This window comes from Argentina silus (assembly GCF_951799395.1).
Source record: "Argentina silus genome assembly, chromosome: X".
Classification (NCBI taxonomy): domain Eukaryota; kingdom Metazoa; phylum Chordata; class Actinopteri; order Argentiniformes; family Argentinidae; genus Argentina; species Argentina silus.
The window spans coordinates 53,512,721-53,536,208 of record NC_139653.1 but is presented as its reverse complement, the minus strand read 5'-3'; the positions used below and the strand labels follow the sequence as shown (position 1 = coordinate 53,536,208).

The following is a 23,488-nucleotide window of genomic DNA, read 5'->3' as shown; positions in this document are numbered from 1 at the left end:
TTGTCATTTAAAAGCACTTTAAACCTCTGGTAAAAAAAACTAAAAACACTCCAATTCTAAAGAAATGGATTCAACAGAGACGAAAAATCGTCCAAAACATATTTATTTTTTGGGGGGACTTTTTGTAGAGTAAAGTAGAACCAACAATCAATGTATGAAGCACCTTAATGAAACGCACGATGATCTGTGAGTTCCTGTTGGTTGGGCCAGATCTGGGCCCCCGGGATCAGGGCCGCTGTATTCCTAGATGTGAAATATTGGTATTTACTCTAGGTTTTCTCTAGAATCAGATCTGGATAATAATGTGATTCCTGTAATCAAGGACCTTGAACATGGGGATGTTTGGGGTGACTAGGTAGCCTTTACAGTCTACCAAACTGAGCCGAACTGAGCTTTACTGGGCTGGCCTGGGTTGTACTGGGCTGGCCTGGGCTGGCCTGGGTTGTACTGGGCTGGCCTGGGTTGTACTGGGCTATACTGGGCTGGCCTGGGCTGGGCTGTAATGGGCTGGCCTGGGCTGTACTGGGCTGTACTGGGCTGTACTGGGCTGGCCTGGGCTATACTGGGCTGGGCTGGCCTGGGCTGTACTGGGCTGGCCTGGGCTGTAACTAGGAGAGAACCCTCAAAAGTTTGTGAATGTGACTAACTGGAGGGTGCCTGTGTGATACTGTGACAGTTAGAGTGTGTTATGGATGGTTCTGGGGTGGTTCTTGGTGGTTCAGGGGATGTTCTGAGTGGTTCTGGGTGATTCAGGGGATGTTCTGGGTAGTTCTGGGGTGATTTGGGTGGTTCTGGGGTGGTTCAGGGTGGTTCTGGGTAGTACTGGGTAGTTCTGGGGTGGTTCGGGGATGTTCTGGGGTGGTTCTGGGTAGTTCTGGGTGGTCGGGGTGGTTGTAGGGTGGTTCTGGGTAATTCTGGGGTGGTTCAGGGTGGTTCTGGATAATTCTGGGGTGGTTCAGGGTGGTTCTGGGTAGTTCTCGGGTGGTTTTGGGTAGTTCTGGCGTGTTTTAAAAAAATTCTCCTCACTTTTTTTAGTACATCAAAGTTGTACCTGCTCTCATTTCCTGTATCTATCGACACGGCCCTGTTTGTTTCCGTCTCAGCGTGCATTCTGGGACGTACAGAACTTGATGAATTCCTGTGACATGTTGTCGTCGTTGTAGTTGTTGTTGTCGTTGTTGTTGTGGTGTTCGTACATGTCTGTTTGTTGTTTTCCGATGCCAAAAAAAGGGTTGGGGGGGGGGGGGGGGGGGGGTGGGGGTTAAGGTTCAACAGCTCTTAGTAGAAACGTTAGATAATGATCGAATATCCGGTAAAACTGACCGGTAAACGTGAGGTAGTACCACCTCCTGGGTCGTCATCCGTTAGAGGAAGTGACTTGGCTCGAAGTGACATCCCTCGAGGAAGTAACATCTCTAGAGGAAGTGACATCACTTTCTCAGATGTGTGTGTGTGTGTCGTGTTTTTTTGACCCAGGGAACTGTTGTAGTCCTCGCCTTACCACGTCAGAGATGGCCAGGACACACACACACACACACACACACACACACACACACACAAGAGTTCTACAATCCATAGACTGGTCTACTTCATCTAGCTCTAGCTTCACCACCCCCCTACCTCATTGCTAGTCTGGTGTCCGTGCGTGTGTATATAAAAACTATAGGAAAGCTATTCCTCTCCACATGTACAGTATGTGAATTATTTACGCCTCAGTAACAACTGGTATCATCATGATTAGGAAATATGTTTTTTATAATAATAACCTGCTTTTACTGAAGCTGCTGCTGGGAAATGGGGGGGGGGGGTGAGGTTGTGTGTGTGTGTGTGTGTGTGTGTGTGTGTGTGTGTGTGTGTGTGTGTGTGTGTGTGTGTGTGTGTGTGTGTGTGTGTGTGTGTGTTCTAATCGCTCTGCTGTAGCTTAATGGTGTTGTGAGATTCCCACTGGTGGATGGTGCTAGCAGCTAACAGGTTAGCAGGTTAGCATTGGTGCTATCAATCTTTTCTATGTTTTTAATTCTCATTCTGCTGTGTGTTTGTGTGTGTTTGTGTGCGTGCGTGTGTGTGCGTTCGTGCGTACGTGCTGCAGGTTGGTGTTTTTCCACATCAACCGCAACTCAAATTTCGTGACTTTATGAGCCAAAATTTGACAGATATCCGCCGTAGAAAACCGCCAGCGATGTCGTTAGCATCGTTAGCGTAACGCCACAGGGGTGTGTTTTTTTATGTCAAGTACCTCAGAACCTCCTAGCTGTTAATCCCGTGGACTGTTTGCTGTGGCTCGCATCGTATTTGAGAAACCTTTTCATCATCAGCACTTGACCCATATCATTATGTCACATGGTCCTCTGTGGCTCAGTTGGGTAGAGCATAGCACTAACAACGCTTAGGTTGTGGGTTCGATTCCCGCTGGGACCATATATACTGCAACCAAAAAAACATCTGTTATGGTGTTGTGTACCGACCGGATAGACAGTCGAGCTAAAGCCAGAGGGCTTTTTTCAATCAATGCATAGCGCTTTTTACAGAGACAAATGTCACAAAGGTGCTTCACAACAAAAACAATAAATACAATAGAAACAATATTATCTAACACCGAACCATAGACCCCCCCCGCCCCACCCCCCCCCCCAGGAGTAAGCCAAGGAAAAAACTCCCCAGAGGTGGTGGAGAAAAACACAGGGCCCAGTGGCAAAGGAAAAATCCCTCGGAGGAAGAAAGTTGGGCGGGGGGGGGGTTAGGGTTAGAGTTAGGTTTAGGGTTAGGGTGATGAGGGTTAGGGTTGGGAGGGTATGGTTAGGGTTGGGGTGGGTTAGGGTTAGGAGGGTTAGGGTTAGGAGGGTTAGGGTTAACCCGTCAGAGACGATCAGTTGTGTTTGTTTGAGATCTGTGATGAAAATGGTCATATGGTAATAAGGTCACCTATCGTCACGGGAACGCGGTCACCTCACGTGGATGTATCCACCTCTCCTTCCTCTCCTTCCTTCTCGCTGCTTGAATATCAGATTCATATTATATATTAATAACACGTATACAGTATCAATATCTATACAGTATCAATATATACTATTATATATATATTATATATTATATTATATATTTATTCATATTTTTAAAAAAAGTACTGTGAATCAGCCTGTGTGTGTGTGTCCGTCCGTCCGTCCGTGTGTGTGTGTGTGTGTGTGTGCGTCCGTCCGTCCGTGTGCGTCCGTCCGTCCGTGTGTGTGTGTGTGTGTGTGTGTGTGTGTGTGTGTGTGTGTGTGTGTGTGTGTGTCCTTTCAAAACCGGTGTCACCTCTGCTACGCGACCGAACGCAGCGCTTTACCTCCAATGTGGTGTGTTTGTTTGACTTCAGTCACATGCTCAAATGTACAGATATCAGTGAAATAAATAAATAAACTCCAGACTTCTATTCTACCAGAAAAAACATGTCTCCTGTTCCTTTCATTTATTTTTACAAAATCTTCTAAAAAAAAAAAAAAATTAAAAGAAAAGGTTCTACCTACAATCAAAAAAGTTTCAACCAGGGTCTACCTGGGTTCGTCTGGGTCTACCTGGGTCTGGGTCTACCTGGTTCTACCTGGGTCTGGGTCTGTCTGGGTCTATGTTTACCTGGGTCTGTCTGGGTCTGTCTGGGTCTATGTTTACCTGGGTCTGTCTGGGTCAATGTCTACCTGGGTCGATGTTTACCTGGTTCTACCTGTGTCTGGGTCTACCTGGGTCTATGTTTACCTGGGTTTACCTGGGTCTGGGTCTACGTTTACCTTGGTCTACCTGGGTCTGGATGGTTCTGAGAACCACAGTTGATGGTTGTTATTCGGTGACAGTATTTACGCCTCTGCATCAGGCTGTTCACACACACACACACACACACACACTTATCAGGCTGTTCTCTCTACAGACTCATCGTTGATTGAAGTCATGCTGATCTTAATGGTTATTTCATGGTGATGGGACACTGACTGTGTGTGTGTGTATATGAAGGAATCCATTAGTCATGTCTGGGAGACCTCTATCCCTCGCTCCATCCCTCCATCTATCCATCCTTCCCTCCCTCCACCCATCTATCCCTCCCACAATCCATCCATCCATCCATCTATCTATCCTTCCCTTCCTCCATCTGTCCCCGTCTCTCTTTCTCTCTCAGGCACACACACACACACACTCACTCACTCACTCACTCACTCACTCACTCACTCACTCACTCACTCACTCACTCACTCACACATACACACACACGCACACACGCAGGCACACGCACATTCACACACACACACACACACACACACACATCTGTGTGTGTGCAATAGTATGAAGATTTGAGCAAAATCTGAGAGAAATCGGTATCGTTCAAGGATTGAGATTGCATGATAAAGAACGTTCATTTTGTGTGTGTGTGTGTGTGTGATTCCCCTCCAGCCCACCCAACCCCTGACCAGGAGAAGAGAAGGTTGGTGTTTCTGACAGCGAGAGTTCACCCTGGGGAGTCTCCTGCATCTTTTGTCTGCCAAGGTAAGACACACACACACACACACACACACACACGCACACACACACGCACAAACACACACACACACGCACAAACACACACACACACGCACAAACACACACACACACGCACAATCACACACACACACACACACACACACACACGCACAATCACACACACACACACGCACAAACACAAAGGAATCAATACGACACATTAAGAGCTCTCTTATGAAAAATTACACACCTGACAAACCTGATGCTAATGTCAATGCTAACACTAGCCTGGTTAGCCTCGGTTAACACACACACACACACACACACCATACGCACACACACACACACACACACACACAAATGTGCATGAAAATATTTCTAGGTAGTGAGAGCAAACCTGTGCACGTGTGTCTGTTCCTGTCCCCGGCAGTGAGTGTGTGTCTGTGTGTGTATAAAGTTCCTGACTAACCAGAAACGACCCCTAGCCCCTTTGACCCTTGACCCCCAACACTTGTGAGCCAGTGGGGTTTCTTCCTGGTTGTACCTGACTTCCTGTTTGGGTTTCCTCAGGTGCCATCGACTTCCTGGTTAGCCAGCACCCCGCGGCTCAACTCCTGCGTGATCATGTGATCTTCAAGATCGTCCCCATGCTCAACCCAGACGGAGTCTACCTGGGCAACTACAGGTACACTCCAATTAGATCAGCTCTAGCCTCATCCAATCCCATCAGCTCTGTTTATTGGCTAATTCTCATCAATTGTTGGAATGTGGTAATTTTTGCATACACACCCCCACCGAGACAACACACACACACTGCACACCCCCAAGGGAGAACAGAGCTCTGGGCACAGGGTCAGCCATATTTCCAGTGCCCCTGGAGCAGCGACATTGGACTACTGTTGCCTCTTATTGTTTTTCCATTAAACTGTTTACAACTGAGGACCTAACAACCGGTGAATTACACCAAACAAATCACAACTCGCATAGCCAGGTAAGAGATTCCTCGCACTCTCATCTAAGTCCTCCTCGTGTTGGGAAGGATGCAGGATAGCCTCCATGGAGAGGGTCATGCTATTGCAGAAGACAGCAGGTTTAGAGAGTCGCATTTGGATGCAGGAAACGTCAAAAATGTCGGATTCATTAAGAGAAGTTAAGGAACAGCTGGAGCTTACTGAGGCAGTTCCATCTGATGCACTAGATCAGAGTTCAGAGTCAGACAGTAGCATCAGAGTTTAGAGTCAGACACTAGATCAGAGTTCTATCTACCCCTGGGTGTCAGCCGCCCTCCCTTGGGTGTCAGAGCCGCCCTCCCCTGGGTGTCAGCCGCCCTCCCCTGGGTGTCAGAGCCGCCCTCCCTTGGGTGTCAGAGCCGCCCTCCCCTGGGTGTCAGCCGCCCTCCCCTGGGTGTCAGAGCCGCCCTCCCCTGGGTGTCAGCCGCCCTCCCTTGGGTGTCAGCCGCCCTCCCCTGGGTGTCAGAGCCGCCCTCCCTTGGGTGTCAGCCGCCCTCCCCTGGGTGTCAGAGCCGCCCTCCCTTGGGTGTCAGCCGCCCTCCCCTGGGTGTCAGAGCCGCCCTCCCTTGGGTGTCAGCCGCCCTCCCCTGAGTGTCAGACTGAGTTGTGTAACCGCTTCTCACAGCTCAGCACTGGCACACAACCACGTCGGGTGTCTGTGTCTCCTCGAGATCGCAGCTTTCCTACAAATAAAGCGTTAGTCATTGGCGACTCCATAACCCAGAATATTAGATTAGCGTCACCAGCTGCTGTACATTGTTTACCAGGGGCCATGGCTACCGACGTAGCAGCTAACCTGAAAGTGCTGGCACCCAACAAAACCAGGGAGCTTAAGCAGTAAGGAACATTGTTATTCATGGCGGCTCCAATGATGTTAGAGTGAAGCAGTCAGAGGTCACTAAGAGCAACATTGCTGCAGCTTGTGATCTCGCTAAAAAGATGAGTCGGCATCGAGTGATTGTCTCTGGTCCCCTCCCGGCTAGGGGGAGCGACGAGATCTACAGCAGACTGTATGTACAGGTACAACCAGTGATTGTCTCTGGTCCCCTCCCGGCTAGGGGGACAGACGAGATCTACAGCAGACTGTATGTACAGGTACAACCAGTGATTGTCTCTGGTCCCCTCCCGGCTAGGGGGAGCGACGAGATCTACAGCAGACTCACGCCGCTCAATAGCTGGCAGGCTAAATGGTGCATCACAGGGTGTAGGGTTTATTAATAACTGGTCCACGTTCTGGGGTAAGCCTGGCTTGCTAAAGAGGGATGGACTCCACCCGAGCTGGAGTGGTGCTCATCTCCTGTCTAGGAACATGGATGGTAGCTAGCATCAGTCTAATCAACTATGATATGATAGGACACACACCAGGCAGCAGACTTTCAGCCCCAAGTCTGCTAGTGTGGAGGAGTCTGCCAACAGTATTGGTATCCTACAGTTTGGGTTTTTTTCTTTTTCTTTTTCTGTCCCCCATCATGCATCTGGTATAACTAAGCTAAATAGAGCGTCAGGCCCTTGTTCTAGTAACCTGGTGGGTATAGAAATCTGCCCCTCTGCTGATAGTGAAATGCCCTCTGCGTCTCCTTCCAACACCCAGCTTAAAATGGCCATACTAAACAGGTTGCTTACTTCTAAGGTTAATGAACTTATTACGGACCATAAATCAGATGTGATAGGACTAACTGAAACTTGACTTAAAACAGGTGAGTATATTCAGTGAAATGAAGCTTCTCTTCCTGGATTTATTAACTGCCATGTCTAAGAAAGGAGGAGCGGTCGCTATGAGACATTCAGTAAACTGATTATGTCCTCCAAGCCATGCAGTTGTTTTCTTGACCCTATGGGCTCCTATGCTAGATATTGTTAATCATTCTCTCTCCTCCGGCTGTGTGCCTAGTTCTTTTAAGGTAGCAGTCACTAAGCCTCTATTGAAGAAGCCAAACCCTGATCCAGAAACTCTTAAAAACTATAGGCCTATATCTAACTACTAAAACTATAGGCCTATATCTAACTTGCCGTTTCTCTCGAAAATACTTGAGGAAGCAGTAGCCCTGCAGCTCATTATGTTTCTGAAACAGAATGGCATATATGAGACCCTGCAGTCAGGTGTTAGGCCCCAACATAGCACTGAGACAGCTATAGTCAAAGTAGTTAATGACCTATTGCTGGCTTCAGACCAGAGCTCTGTGTCTGTCCTCGTACTTCTTGATGTAAGCGCAGCTTTTGATACTGTCCAGGGGAAGCAGCCCATATATGAGAACTCAAGATGGCGCCTCCTACGGCTGCCACGGTGTGTTGGTGCGCACTTCTTTGTTTGTTTTTAGTCTTTAATTCCGTTAATTGTGATTCCACTCAGATTATTTTCATGAGGGACAAGATGCTTAACATCAGGGACTCAACAACATCTGATTTATGTCCCAACTTTCTCGCCTCATCTGTGGATTTACTGGACATTCTGGTCAAAGGTGCTCTGGCCCTTGGCAAAGGTTCAGACTGGCTAAGTACACGTTTGGCAAGGAGATTAAGGAGGCCAGACGACAGCACTCAAAGAAGCTGGAACAACAATTCTCAGCCAACGACTCCTCGTCAGTCTGGAAAGGCCTTCGAGTGATCACAGACTGCAAAACCAAATCCCCCCACTCTATGGATGACCTCAGACTTGCAAACGACCTGAAAGACTTCTACTGTAGATTTGACAGACAATGGAACAGTCCTGACTCTGACCCACACAACCAACCCCCCTCCACAGCTATCACACTTCTTCCCAGCCTGGACAGAGACACTAGCCCCCCTACACAATGGACCCAGACATCCCCCTCCCCCCCATCGCACCTCTCTCCATCCAGGAGAGAGACGTCAATAAACTTAAAGAAACAGAACCCCCGCAAGGCAGCTGGACCAGACGCTGTCTCCCCCTCCACACTGAAGCACTGTGCAGACCAGCTGTCTCCAGTGTTTATGTATCTTTAACACTTCACTGGTTGAATGCATGGTACCTGCCTGCTTCAAAACATCCACCATCATCCCAGTTCCCAAAAAGCAAAGGATCACAGGCCTTAATGACTACAGACCAGTTGCCCTGACCTCACCCACCTCAAGGCCATCACCAACCCCCTCCTCGACCCACTGCAGTTTGCCTACAAAGCCAGCAGGTCTATAGACGACGCAGTCAACATGGGACTTCACTTCATCCTCCAGCATCTAGACTCCCCCGGCACCTACGCCTACTCTCCTCCAGGACAAGCTATCCCAGCTGAGCGTGCAGGTGCGGCTGGGCAACCTTGTCTCGGAGCCCCGGACCCGCGGACCATCAGCACCGGAGCAAGGCTGTGTGCCCTCTCCTCTACTCTTCTCCCTCTACACCAACAGCTGCACCTCTAGCCACCCTTCTGTCAAACTCCTGAAGTTCGCGGATGACACAACCCTCATTGGATTAATCTCCAATGGTGATGATGCCGCCTACAGAGAGCAAGTTGACAGCCTGGCTTCCTGGTGCAGCCAGAACTACTTGGAGCTGAACGCCCTAAAAACTGTAGAGATGGTAGTAGACTTCAGGAGAAGCCCAGCCCCAACCGCCCCCCTCATCATGTGTGGCTCCCCAGTTAACACTGTGGAGTCATTCTGATTCCTGGGGACAATAGTTTCAAAGGACCGCGGGTGGGCAGAGAACATCACCTCCACCATCAAGAAGGCCCAGCAGAGGATGTTCTTCCTGCGGCAGCTGAAGAAATTCAACATGCCACAGAAAGTGAAGGTCGAGTTCTACACGGCCATCATTGAGTCCATCCTCAGCTCATCGATCACCGTCTGGTTCGCTGCCTCCACTGCCAAGGACAAAGGCAGATTGCAGCAGATCATTCGGTCAGCCGAGAAGGTCATTGGCTGCAACCTGCCATCTCTCCTGGACCTGTTCCACTCCAGGAAGAGTAAGAGAGCAGGAAAGATCATAGCTGACCCTTCCCATCCTGGTCACCACCTCTTCCATAGACTTCCACCCGGCAAAAGATTCCGGTCAATCAAGACTAAGACCTTGCGCCACCTGAACAGTTTCTTCCCCATGGCAGTGGGGCTCACAAACAAGCCCCCTGCCTCTCACTGACTCTGGGACTCCCCCCCCCCCCCCCCCCCCATCCTGTCACACACACAATACACTGTAATTTAATTATTTAAACTTATTCTAATTTATAGTGTACATGCCCCATAACAATTTCACAGCCTCTGCTCTTTTTTCTAAATTTGTAAAATTATTGCTATTTTGTTAATATTTTGCTATTTTGTAAATTTCTTGTCAATATTTGCTATTAGTTTTTTATGTCCCATGCACCAACCTCACCAAGTCAATTTCCTGTATGTGCAAATATACTTGGCCAAATAAAATAATTCTGGTTCTGATTCTGTTGATCATATTGTCCTTTTAGAACAATTACAGAATCTTGTTGGTTTGCATGGTTTAGCGTTAGAGTGGTTTAGGTCCTACCTAACTGATAGATACCAGTTTGTTCTACTAGACTGAGATGCTCATCCTTGTCGCGAAGAAACAGAGAAACCTTCTATCTGACGCTCAGTCTCGACATATCGCGATTATGTAGCACGATCACTCCTAACCAGGCAGTAAAAAACCTTGGTGTTACTATTGACCCCGATCTTTCATTCGATACACATCAAAACCATCTCGAAAATGTTGTTCTTTCATCTCTGTAACACATCTAAGATTAGACATTTTAGATCATTTAGTGATGCAGAAAAGTTGATTCACGTGTTTGTATCCTCCTTACTGCAATGCGCTATTAAATGGCTGCCGAAATTCTTTGCTGAAAAATCTTCAACGAGTACAAAATACAGCTGCTAGAATCCTTACTAGAACCAAAAAGTGTGATCACATCACTCCAGTACTTGCGTCTTTGCACTGGCTTCCAATTAAAGCACGAGCAGACTTTCAGATTCAGTATCAATTTTCAAATCTAGGCTCAAGACTCATCTCTTTAGCCAGTGTTACAACCAGTCTTAGCCACATCGTCTTTCTTTTCTTTTCGTTCTCTCTCTCTCTCCCTTCCCTCTCCCTCCCCTCCTCTCCTCTTTCCCCCCTCTCCCCTCTCCCTCCCCTCTCCTCTGTTGACATGTTGGGATCAGTGTAGGAGACTTTAAATCAATTCTTCCCTGTATTCCCTAGTGCTCACACACACACATACAGACAGACAGACACACACACACACACACAGACACACACAGAAACATACACACACACACACACACACACACACAGAAACACACACACACACAAACATACACAGACACACACACAGACAGACACACAAACACAGACACACAGACACACACACTACTCACAGACACAGACACACTATTCACAGACACAGACACACACACACACACTACTCATAGACACACACACACTACTCACAGACACACACACACACACACTACTCACAGACACAGACACATACACTACTCACAGACACACAGACACACTATTCACAGACACAGACACACACACACACACTACACACAGACACAGACACACACACACACTACTCACAGACACAGACACACACTACTCACAGACACAGACACACACACACACACACACACACACACACACACACAAACACACACACACTAGACACAGACACACACACACACTCTTAGCTCAGAGATACTGTGTTTGTTTGACCCATAGCCTGATCTCTGTGGTTGTTTCCTCCTGTGCGTGCGTGCGTGCGTGCGTGCGTGCGTGCGTGCGTGCGTGCGTGCGTGCGTGCGTGCGTCTGGCTGTCTGTGTGTGTGTGTGTGTGTGTGTGGGTGTGTGTCTGGCTGTCTGGCTGTCTGTCTGTCTGTGTGTGTGTGTGTGTGTGTGCGTGTGTGTGTGTGTGTGTGTCCCAAAAGGTGTTCTCTGATGGGCGTTGACCTGAACCGCCATTGGCTGGACCCCTCCCCCTGGGCCACGCCCACCCTCTACGCGGTCAAGCAGCTGATCCTCCAGATGAGTCAAGACCCTGTAAGTCTGTCTCCCCCCTCCTGTCTCCTCCCTCCTGTCTGTCTCCCCCCTCCTGTCTGTCTGCCCCCTCCTGTCTGTCTCCACACTAGACACACACACACACACATACACACAACAGAGACTGCACACACACACTATACACACACACACATTACACACACACATACACACACACACACTATACACACACAGCAACACACACAGCCTCTCTCCTCTTTCTCTGTCATTATCTATCTATCTATCTGTCTCCCTGCCTGTCTGTCTGTCTCCCTGCCTGTCTGTCTCCCTGACTAACCGGTCTGTCTGTCCATCTGTCTGGCTGTCTGTCTGTCTAACCTGTCTCTCTGTCACTCTGACCTCTCTGTCTAACCTGTCTCCCTGACTGACCTGTCTGTCCCTCCCTCCAGAAGGTGAGCCTAGAGTTCTACCTGGACGTGCACGCCCATTCCACCATGCTCAACGGTTTCATGTACGGCAACGTTTTCGAGGACGAAGGTCGCGTCGAACGCCAGGCGGTCTTCCCACGCCTGCTGGTCCGCAACGCACCGGACTTCTCCTTCGTGAGTGTCTATCTGACCTGTCTGTCTGTCTAACCTGTCTGTCTGAACTGTCTATCTAACCTGTCTGTCTGAACAGTCTGTCTGTCTGAACAGTCTGTCTGTCTAACCTGTCTGTCTGAACTGTCTGTCTGACCTGTCTGTCTGTCTAACATGTCTGTCTGAACTGTCTGTCTGAACTGCCTGTCTAACCTGTCTGTCTGAACTGTCTGTCTGACTTGTCTGTCGGTCTAACCTGTCTGTCTGTCTAACCTGTCTGCCTGACCTGTCCGTTTGAACTGTCTGTCTAACCTGTCTGTCTGAACTGTCTGTCTGACCTGTCTGTCTGTCTGACCTGTCTGTCTGTCTGAACTGTCTGTCTGAACTGTCTGTCTAACCTGTCTGTCTGAACTGCCTGTCTGACTTGCCTGTCTGTCTAACCTGTCTGCCTGACCTGTCCGTTTGAACTGTCTGTCTGACCTGTCTGTCTGAACTGTCTGTCTGACCTGTCTGTCTGTCTAACCTGTCTGTCTGAACTGTCTGTCTAACCTGTCTGTCTGAACTGTCTGTCTGACTTGTCTGTCTGTCTAACCTGTCTGTCTGAACTGTCTGTCTAACCTGTCTGCCTGACCTGTCCGTTTGAACTGTCTGTCTAACCTGTCTGTCTGACCTGTCTGTCTGAACTGTCTGTCTGACATGTCTGTCTGTCTGATCTGTCTGTTTGACCTGTCTGTCTGACCTGTCTGTCTGACTGTCTGTCTCTCTGATCTGTCTGTCTGACCTGTCTGTCTGAAAGTCTGTCTGACCTGTCTGTCTGAACTGTCTGTCTGCATAACCTGTCTGTCTGTCTAACCTGTCTGTCTGACCTGTCTTTCTGTCTAACCTGTTTGTCTGAACTGTCTGTCTGACCTGTCTGTCTGTCTGTCTGAATTGTCTGTCTGAACTGTTTTTCTGTCTAACCTGTTTGTCTGAACTGTGTGTCTGACCTGTCTGTCTAACCTGTCTGTCTGACCTGTCTTTCTGTCTAACCTGTTTGTCTGAATTGTCTGTCTGACCTGTCTGTCTGTCTGAATTGTCTGTCTGACCTGTCTGTCTGACCTGTCTGTCTGCCTAACCTATCTGTCTGACCTGTCTTTCTGTCTAACCTGTCCGTCTGACCTGTCTGTCTAACCTGTCTGTCTGTCTAACCTGTCTGTCTGTCTAACCTGTCTGTCTGTCTAACCTGTCTTTCTGTCTAACCTGTCTTTCTGACCTGTCTGTCTGACCTGTCTGTCTGCCTAACCTATCTGTCTGACCTGTCTTTCTGTCTAACCTGTCCGTCTGACCTGTCTGTCTAACCTGTCTGTCTGTCTAACCTGTCTGTCTGTCTAACCTGTCTGTCTGTCTAACCTGTCTTTCTGTCTAACCTGTCTTTCTGACCTGTCTGTCTGAACTGTCTGTCTGACTTGTCTGTCTGACTTGTCTGTCTGTCTGACCTGTCCGTCTGAACTGTCTGTCTGTCTAACCTGTCTGTCTGACCTGTCCGTCTGACCTGTCTGTCTAACCTGTCTGTCTGAGCTGTCTGTCTGTCTAACCTGTCTGTCTGACCTGTCCATCTGAACTGTCTGTCCTGAACTGTCTGTCTGACATGTCTGTCTAACCTGTCTGTCTGAACTGTCTGTCTGAACTCTCTGTCTGTCTGACCTGTGTGTCTGAAAGTCTGTCTGACCTGTCTCTCTGACCTGTCTGACTGCCTAACCTGTGTCTGACCTGTCTGTCTGTCTAACCTGTCTGTCTAACCTGTCTGTCTGGTTGTCTGTCTGTCTGAACTGTCTGTCTGACCTGTCCGTCTGAACTGTCTGTCTAACCTGTCTGTCTAACCTGTCTGTCTGAACTGTCTGTCTGTCTAACCTGTCTGTCTAACCTGTCTGTCTGACCTGTCCGTCTGACCTGTCTGTCTAATCTGTCTGTCTGAACTGTCTGTCTGTCTAACCTGTCTGTCTGACCTGTCCGTCTGAACCTGTCTGTCTGAACTGTCTGTCTGTCTAACCTGTCTGTCTGACCTGTCCGTCTGAACTGTCTGTCTGAACTGTCTGTCTGAACTGTCTGTCTGACCTGTCTGTCTGTGTGTCTGAAAGTCTGTCTGACCTGTCTCTCTGACCTGTCTGACTGCCTAACCTGTGTCTGACCTGTCTGTCTGTCTAACCTGTCTGTCTGTCTAACCTGTCTGTCTGACTTGTCTGTCTGTCTGAACTGTCTGTCTAACCTGTCTGTCTGACCTGTCTGTCTAACCTGTCTGTCTGAACTGTCTGTTTGACATGTCTGTCTGTCTAACCTGTCTGTCTGACCTGTCTGTCTGAACTCTCTGTCTGACTGTCTGTCTCTCTGATCTGTCTGTCTGACCTGTCTGTCTGTGTGTCTGAAAGTCTGTCTGACCTGTCTGTCTGACTGGGTGTCTGTTGTCACACACGCGCACACACGCTAGCAGGCAGGTGCAGACGCACACATGTCAGACGACTATAAATACACTACTATACACACACACACACACACACTACTATGCACACACACACACTACTATATACACACACACACTACTATATACACACACACACACACACTACTATACACACACGCACACACACTACTATATACACACACACACACACACACACACACACACTACTATACACACACACACACACTACTATATACACACACACACACACTACTATACACACACACACTACTATACACACACACACACTACTATACACACACACACACACACTACTAGATTAGATTAGATTCAACTTTATTGTCATTGTGCAGAGTACAAGTACAGAGACAACGAAATGCAGTTAGCGTCTAACCAGAAGTGCAAAATAGCAGAAAGTGCAATGAACAGTATTTACAGGTAGTGCAATATATGATCAGTAGTAGTGCAGTATAATATAGTATAATATAAGCAGTATAATATAGCAGTGCAGTATAGCAGTATGTGAGTAGCAGTAGCATTATAGCAGAGTAAATAGTTACAGTATGAGCAGTGTAGCAGCATATGAGCTGTATGGGTAATGCAGTCTAGCAGTATATATGTATTAACAGTAACATGAGGTAGATGCAGAATAAATATAAATATGGAATGCCGTATAAACAAGTATGTACAGTATGTGCAGTAGTATTAAAGAAAATATAGGATATGTGCATTATGTGCATTATGAACAGTATGAACAGTATGAACAGGTATGTACAGAAGAGCAGTGGTATGGTACTATACACACACACACTACAGTCTGTCCTGTCCTGTCTGTCTGTCTGTCTGTCTGTCTGTCTGACCCGTCTGACCCGTCTGACCCGTCTGACCCGTCTGATCACAGGTCATTTATTATTGTGCACGCATGTGTGTGTGTGTCACTGATCTCATATTAAATTGCTGTAACAATCATTTATAAATCAGTGTGTGTCCTACAGTCCAACACGTCGTTTAATCGTGACTCGGTGAAAGCCGGAACCGGCCGGCGTTTCCTGGGGGGTCTCCTTGACGACACATCTTGTTGCTACACACTGGAGGTCTCCTTCTACAGCTACATGACGGCAGGAAGTCCCGCCCCCGTGCCCTACACAGAGGAAACCTGTATCCTTTATCATCCTTCTCTTTCTCTGTCTAACCTGTCTGTCTGTCTGACCTGTATGTCACATCTGTGTGTGTGTGTGTGTGTGTATATATCTGAGTATCTGTGTGTGTGTCTGTCTGTATCTGTTTGTATGTGTGTGTGTGTGTGTGTGTGTGTGTGTCTGTCTGTCTGTCTGTCTGTCTGTCTGTCTGTCTCTGTCTGTGTGTAGCCTTGACTACTGCAACACACTCTTGGCCGGTCTCCCGCCTCCGCCATCAAGTCTCTGCAGCTCATCCAGAATGCTGCCGCCTGTCTGGTGTTCAATCTCCCCAAATTCTCCCATGTCACTCCCCTCCTCCACACCCTTCACTGGCTCCCTGTAGCGGTGGTCGCCTATTGGGCGGCAAAGGGAACAGCCCTTTAACCCAGCCCTGCCCGATCACCCGAACCCCTAGCCCCAAACCCCTGCCCAATCACTCTAGCACCGTCGCCTCTACGAGGATGCAGTGGTCACGCTGTTCGGTCACAGCTTTTCACTTCGTCTTGGCACCCCTAACCCCTAACCCTTACCCTTACCCCTAACCCTTAACCCTAACCCTGGGATTTACATCAAACACGCTGCAATGTAACATAATGTCTGGTACCAACCCTAACCCAACTTTAACATGCAGCAATGTTACATCATGTCAGGTACCAACCGTAATCCAATCTTAACCCAACTTTAACCCAACTTTAACACACTGCAACATTACATCATGCCAGGTACCAACCTTAACCCAACCTTAACACGCTGCAACATTACATCATGTCAAGTACCAACCTGAACCTAACCTTAACCCATCTTTAACCCAACCTTAACCCTAATCCAACCTTAACCCAATCTTAACCCAACCTTAACATGCTGCAACGTTATCATGTCAGGGACCAACCTTAACCCAACCTTAACCCAAACCTTAACCAAACCTTAACCCAAACCTCAACCCAACCTTTCCCAAACCTTAATCCAACTTTAACATAACCTTAACCCAACCTTAACACGCTGCAACATTACATCATGTCAAGTACCAACCTGTACCTAACCTTAACCCAACCTTAACCCAAACCTTAACCTAACCTTAACCCAACCTTAACCCAACCTTAACCTAACCTTAACACAACCTCAACCCAACCTTAACCTAACCTTAACCCAATCTTACCACAACCTTAAAATGCTGCAACGTTACATCATGTCAGGTACCAACCTTAACCCAACCTTAACACAACCTTAATCCAACCTTAACACGCTGCAACGTTACATCATTTTAGGTACCAACCTGAACCCAACCTTAACCCAACCCTAACCCAACCTTAACCCAACCTTAACCTAACCTTAACCCACGTTAACCCAACCTCAATCCAACCTTAACCCAACCTTAACCCAACCTTAACCTAACCTTAACCCACGTCAACCCAACCTTAACCCAACCTTAACCTAACCTTAACCCAACCTTAACCCAACATTAACCTAATCTTAACCCGACCTTAACCTAACCTTAACCCAACCTCTCTCAGACATGAAGCTGGGGAGGAACGTGGCCCGGACGTTCCTGGATTACTACCGACTCAACAACCTGATCCACAACAACAAACCCCCCCACATCAACAGGTACTGCCCCCCCCCCATCATCAACATTTACTACCCCCCCCCCCATCATCAACATTTACTACCCCCCCATCATCAACATTTACTACCCCCCCATCATCAACATTTACTACCCCCCCATCATCAACATTTACTACCCCCCCCCATCATCAACATTTACTACCCCCCCATCATCAACATTTACTACCCCCCCCCATCATCAACATTTACTACCCCCCCCCATCATCAACATTTACTACCCCCTCCATCATCAACATTTACTACCCCCCCATCATCAACATTTACTACCCCCTCCATCATCAACATTTACTACCCCCTCCATCATCAACAGGTACTGCCCCCCCCATCATCAACATTTACTACCCCCCCATCATCAACATTTACTACCCCCCCCATCAACAGGTACTGCCCCCCCCCCATCATCAACATTTACTACCCCCCCCATCATCAACATTTACTACCCCCCCCATCATCAACAGGTACTGCCCCCCCCCCATTATCAACAGGTACTGCCCTCCTCGCCCCCCCGTTTCTTTATTTGTTTGTTTGTGTCCACAGTTTAGAATCGTTGACCCCGGGTCGCCAGGGCGATGGGATCGTGAGGAGCTACGGAGAGGAGAGAGAGAAGGAGAAAGAGAAGGAAAGACAGAAGGACCATGAGCAGCAGCAGAATTAGACTGGAGGCGAGACTGACTCTGCAGAACACACACACACAGACACAGACACAGACACACACACACACACACACACACACACACACACACACACACACACACACACACACACACACACACAACCGTCATCAGAATGTGCTTTTATATTTCATATTTAAGGACTGTCTTTTAATTAGAATGTTAGAATTGATTGATGATTATTGATCCTTGTTTTGTCAATAAAGTTTCTGTTGTCACTGATCATCCTGTTCCTGGAGATGGTTACCTGGAGATGGTTACCTGGCGATTGCTGTCAGGGACGATAGACACTGCTGTAGTCATCATTAACCTACATCTGTCATTTTGTCTATTAAAAATAAGTTGTTTGAAAAACAACATGTGCGTGTGTGTCTCTATCTATAAGGAATACACGATCCATTAAAATGGATTAAAATCAAGCCGGTGAACATTTTTAGCCGGATTGCAGGTTTGATGGACATTCCTCCAATGGATCACATGACCGGTATTAGTTGATAGTTTGGCAGCCATGACAACAAAGTTTTTAAGAATGGCGCTGAAATCTCCCAAGAAGAAACTTTCTTCCAGCTCAAAAACGACACAGAAAGGTCTGAAATGCACCGTGTAGATGGACCTGCTATCTAGCGAGACGTGTCTCTGCATGTCTTGCAGACATTTCTGCTTGGATGTCAGCCCACCACCTCAAGCTCAACCTTAACAAGACTGAGCTGCTCTTCCTCCCAGGGAAAGCCTGCCCTCTCCAAGACTTCTCCATCACAGTGCGGTGAATCACAGCGACAGCACGCTTCTGTAGATTCTTCCTCTACAACATCAGAAGGATACATCCATTCCTCACCAGAGAAGCAGCACAACTCTTGGTCCAGACACTTGTGATCCCCCACCTTGACTACTGCAACACACTCTTGGCCGGTCTCCCCGCCTCCGCAATCGGACCCCTGCAGCTCATCCAGAATGCTGTCGCCCGTCTGTTGTTCAATCTCTCCACCCCCCTCCTTCGCATCCTCCACTGGCTCCCGGTAGCAGCTCACATCAGATTCAAGACCCTGGTGTTCACCTACCGGGCGGCAAAGGGAACAGCCCTTTAACCAATCACTCTGGCACCGTCGCCTCTACCGGGCGGTAGGAAAGAGAGAAGGTGTTCACCTACCGGGCGGTAGGAAAGAGAGAGGGCCACAGGCCAAAAGAGTCCACGAAACATCAATAATAGGAAAGAACCACGACCTGTTCAATAAAAGCAGATATACTTTATTTATAAAACAATTACAAGTCTGTATTTAACAAAATTATTCAAAATATACAGCACAATTTCAATGACAGGAAATATTTGTCATTAAGCGCAAAAAAGTGAAAATGAAATGAGATAAAAGCTTCTTCAGTCTGAGTAGAGAGGGAGGACTGACGTGAGTAAACCTAAGATGATCTGAACGTTAGAAGCATCGTGTGAAGTCACGCTACTCATGGTTTGGCTTCTTGTCAATATCCTGGAATTATTATTTGTCACAAAGATTAAACCAGTACCTCAGACATGAATAACTACTCATTATATGTAGAGAGAGTATTTTCATGTCATGTATGGTCAGTCCTTGCATCTACAGCTCTGTCTACCAACAAAGTGGCGGGGAAAACAATTCTTGTGACTTTTGACGGGAGAATAACATTGTGGTTATTGCGAGTGAAAAGTGCTGAATCCAACAGCAGACACAATCAAATGTTTTTTTATTGCTGAGCTTTCGGTCCAAGGACCTTCGTCATACCAATCAATTTAAACATAAAACACACCACCATCAAAACAAGTTCTATTAACATACAAAAGGATTACAGTTGAACAATGAACAACTATGGAGGATGAACAGTCAGGAGCGCAAACAGTTTGCGACGTATAGCTATTGCTATTAACGTTTATTGTTACCATTGTAAGTGTGATTGTTGTCCTGTGGCCCCAGGCTCCAATGCTCCCATGCAGGTCTGTTCCAGTGCAGTTTGACAGGTCTGGTGTTTCTGATGGAGGGGGAGGGGGAGGTGCTGTATAGAATTGTCCAATGGGATGAGGGTCTCCTGCACGTTACAGGCCGGTCTCCTGCAGGACCCCTGTTCAGCCTCGACTGCCCTCAGGGGTCTGTCCGTCAGCTACACCTCCCACACTGTGAGATTCTCTCTGGTAAGTTACACATCACTCAGTCACAACTGACATCAACATGATCGTGCCATTTCCTTCATATAACAGGAGTTTTTAATATTCTGGGAAATTGTTCAGAATACTACAGATGAGATGGAGACAGACAACACGGAGTGGGTGAGTGATATCTTGGTGTTTTGCAGGAGACGGTCCTGGGTCCCTGTCTGTGGCCCATGTTACTGGTGACAGTGTGGAGGTTGTGCCACCGTTGAGGGTGACTGACACAGACATGTAGTGAACATCACAGACCTCTCCTTATGGGGCATTTTAAGATGGTTAATACCCTATATCAATCAATTAAGATGGTTAATACCCTATCAGCAGTGAGGTGCTGCCGTTCCTCGAATCACCTCAGACCACCTTTTAACTGTTTTCAAATAATACTGTCAAATCCCTGGAAATGAGTCAAATAAGCGCTACCAATTCACACATTCGTGGGAGACAACATATTTACTGTACACTTGTTTACTTACTGTAGTAGTTCTCTGGAGATATGTCAGTGGATCCTAAACCCTTCACTTCAACACAGGGACAGAATCTCTACAATACTCTCATTACCTGAAGGGCTCCTGTGGTTCAAAGTTCACTCAGTAGATTTATTCCCTATTTGATTTGGTGCAGAACCAGCTAACTTCTGTCCCTTTGTGTTTCAGTGTGTGAATATGTACTGGGGCTACAGGCCAAACAACCAACCCACCTTCCAGGTGTTCCTGAACCCAGACACAGAGGGTGTGGAGCTGAGGCTCTTGGAGGATGGAGAGGTTGATGGGGACGAGGTGTGGGTGGAGTTCATCCTACTAGTAACAAGTAAACCCTTATAATCAGCCAACACAACTCTACTGTACATACGGTGCCCTCCATAAGTATTGGAAAGAGGAAGCATGTCTTCTTTTAGCTCAGTACTCCAACAGTTTGGATTTTAAATCAAACAATTACTATGGTGTCAAAGTAGACTTGGCATTAATTCAATGTTCAAACCTTAACCCAACCTTAACCCAAACCTTAACCTAACCTTAACCCAACCTTAACCCAACCCAACCTTAACCTAACCTTAACACAACCTCAACCCAACCTTAACCTAACCTTAACCCAATTTTACCACAACCTTAAAATGCTGCAACGTTACATCATGTCAGGTACCAACCTTAACCCAACCTTAACACAACCTTAACCCAACCTTAACACGCTGCAACGTTACATAATTTTAGGTACCAACCTGAACCCAACCTTAACCCAACCCTAACCCAACCTCAACCCAACCTTAACCTAACCTTAACCCACATTAACCCAACCTCAATCCAGATTTAGAAAGTACAACATTTTTAAAGCATATTTCAGGGCTGCAAAAGTAATGGAAATAACATATAATGTCCAAATAAAGTACTCATGTTTGGTATTTGGTCAACAATCCTTTGCATGCAATAACTACCTGAAGTCTGTGACCCATTGACCCAACCAGACGCTGGGTATCTTCTCTGGTGATGCTCTGCCAGGCCTGTACTGTAGCCATCTTCAGTTGTTGTTTGTTTTGGGGTCTTTTTACCTAAAATCTTATAATCAGGAAATAAAATGCATGTTCAATTGGATTTAAATCTGAAGATTTAAATAACTTTCCACATTTGGGCCCTGTAATACTCCCTAGTTGCTATGGAAGTATGTTTTGGGTCATTGTCTTACTGGATGATGAAGCGCCATCCAATGAATTTGGAAGCATTTGCTTGTACTCGAGCACACATGATGTTTCTGTGCACTTTAGAATACGTTCTGACACTGCTGTTAGGAACATCATCAATTAATTATTAATTCTGATATTTCAGCCTCATAACGGCTTCTTTGACTTTAATTGATGTCTCTTTGGTCCTCATGTTGACTGACACCAGTAGTAGACTCCAATGGCAAATGCAAAGCCTAGAATCAATACTAGATATTGACAGCTGTCTCATGCCTGCACATATGATGTGATGGAATAGACCTGACTAACCAGGATCACCTGTCGAGCCAATTTTCCAATACTTTTGGTCAATCAAACAATTACAATGAGGTTAAAGTGGAGATTCTCACATTAATGTAATGTTTTATTTTTCAGATTGGTTTCACCAATTATAACAAGGGTTATAATTTCTAATTGGTGAAACCAATCTGAAAAATAAAACATTACATTAATGTGAGAATCTCTACTTTAACCTCATTGTAATTGTTTGATTTCAAATCCAAACCGTTGGAGTACAGAGCTAAAAGAAGACAAAATGCTTCCTCTTTCCAATACCTATGGAGGGCACTGTAGCTTAATATGATCTCTTGGTCTCCCCTGACTACCAGGTGCTGTGTTGGAGGGTGGTCCGGAGGGTGGGTCACTGCCTGAGAGGCAGAGTGGTTCTGCAGAGGAGGAACTCCGCTCTGTATGGACACAGTTTGTGAACATTTTGAGTGTCAGGACCAGTTCTGGACAGTCTACTTGACAGACTTCAACTAAAAGTTATCTGTGGCCCTGAAGTGGAGTCTGTGAAGGAGAAGCCTGAGAGGGCAGAGAAGCCCGTTCCATCATTGACTTGGTTCTGAACAAAGGATCTAAATCATCTTTGATAATGAAAAGACTTCTCATTGAACTGGACCCCTACTTATGTACAGCACCAGCACCAGACTCCACTAACACTGTTAGAATAGGAGGCATTTCAGGGTATTCTACAGCGCCCTAATCTTGAAATGTCAAGCTTTTTATCCAATCAAATAATCAACTTGCAAATGTTTAACTTTGAGTTGCGCCTCCTTCATGCTCTGTAGGTTATGGCCACTGTTCTGTGGTGCTGCATGCTGTAACAGCTGGACTACTACTGCCTATTACGAACATCAATGTTCCCTCACGAAACACAAGAAACATCTGTTTTGTTGGTGGTGTTTAAAGGGGCAATCTGGGATTCAAACAACAACAAAGCGGAGAATTGTAACCACTCTCAAATTCAAAGACTTAGCTATGGATGCAACAACCATGTTTTTGAGCTATACTGAGTATGTTTACAGTTACATTGTTTACAAACATTGGAGTAAAACAAGACTATATGTTATATTCTTCAAGAATTAATGACTATATATCGTCATTTATAATCAAGTCCAAATATATATGTACCAATCCCAGACAATTACAATTATTAATACAATATTGGTCTAGCCTACAACATGTGTCTTTTAAATGGTTGTTGTCTTTTTTTTAGGATTGATTTTGGTGTGTGAAATATTCATGTTAAAATCTTTGATTATTTTTAGGATACTCTCTGGTGTTGCTTTGCCATAATTATTCCCTAGTAGCTGTGATAGACACGTTAGACAGGCCAGTCAGCCAGTGTTGA

The 23,488-nt window shown here is 46.7% G+C and overlaps 1 protein-coding gene across 1 annotated transcript; it reads left to right on the top strand.

The window, feature by feature from the left end:
- Positions 1-179: 179 nt before the first annotated feature.
- On the top strand, positions 180-18,219 carry agbl4 (AGBL carboxypeptidase 4; the record flags this gene model as incomplete). Its single annotated transcript, XM_083694788.1, has 8 exons — positions 180-186; positions 4,420-4,512; positions 5,056-5,170; positions 11,391-11,502; positions 11,910-12,062; positions 15,492-15,654; positions 17,186-17,279; positions 17,835-18,219. 8 exons carry the CDS (start codon positions 180-182, stop codon positions 17,950-17,952), a joined length of 855 nt encoding a protein of 284 aa, XP_083550914.1. The 3' UTR covers positions 17,953-18,219.
- Positions 18,220-23,488: the final 5,269 nt, after the last annotated feature.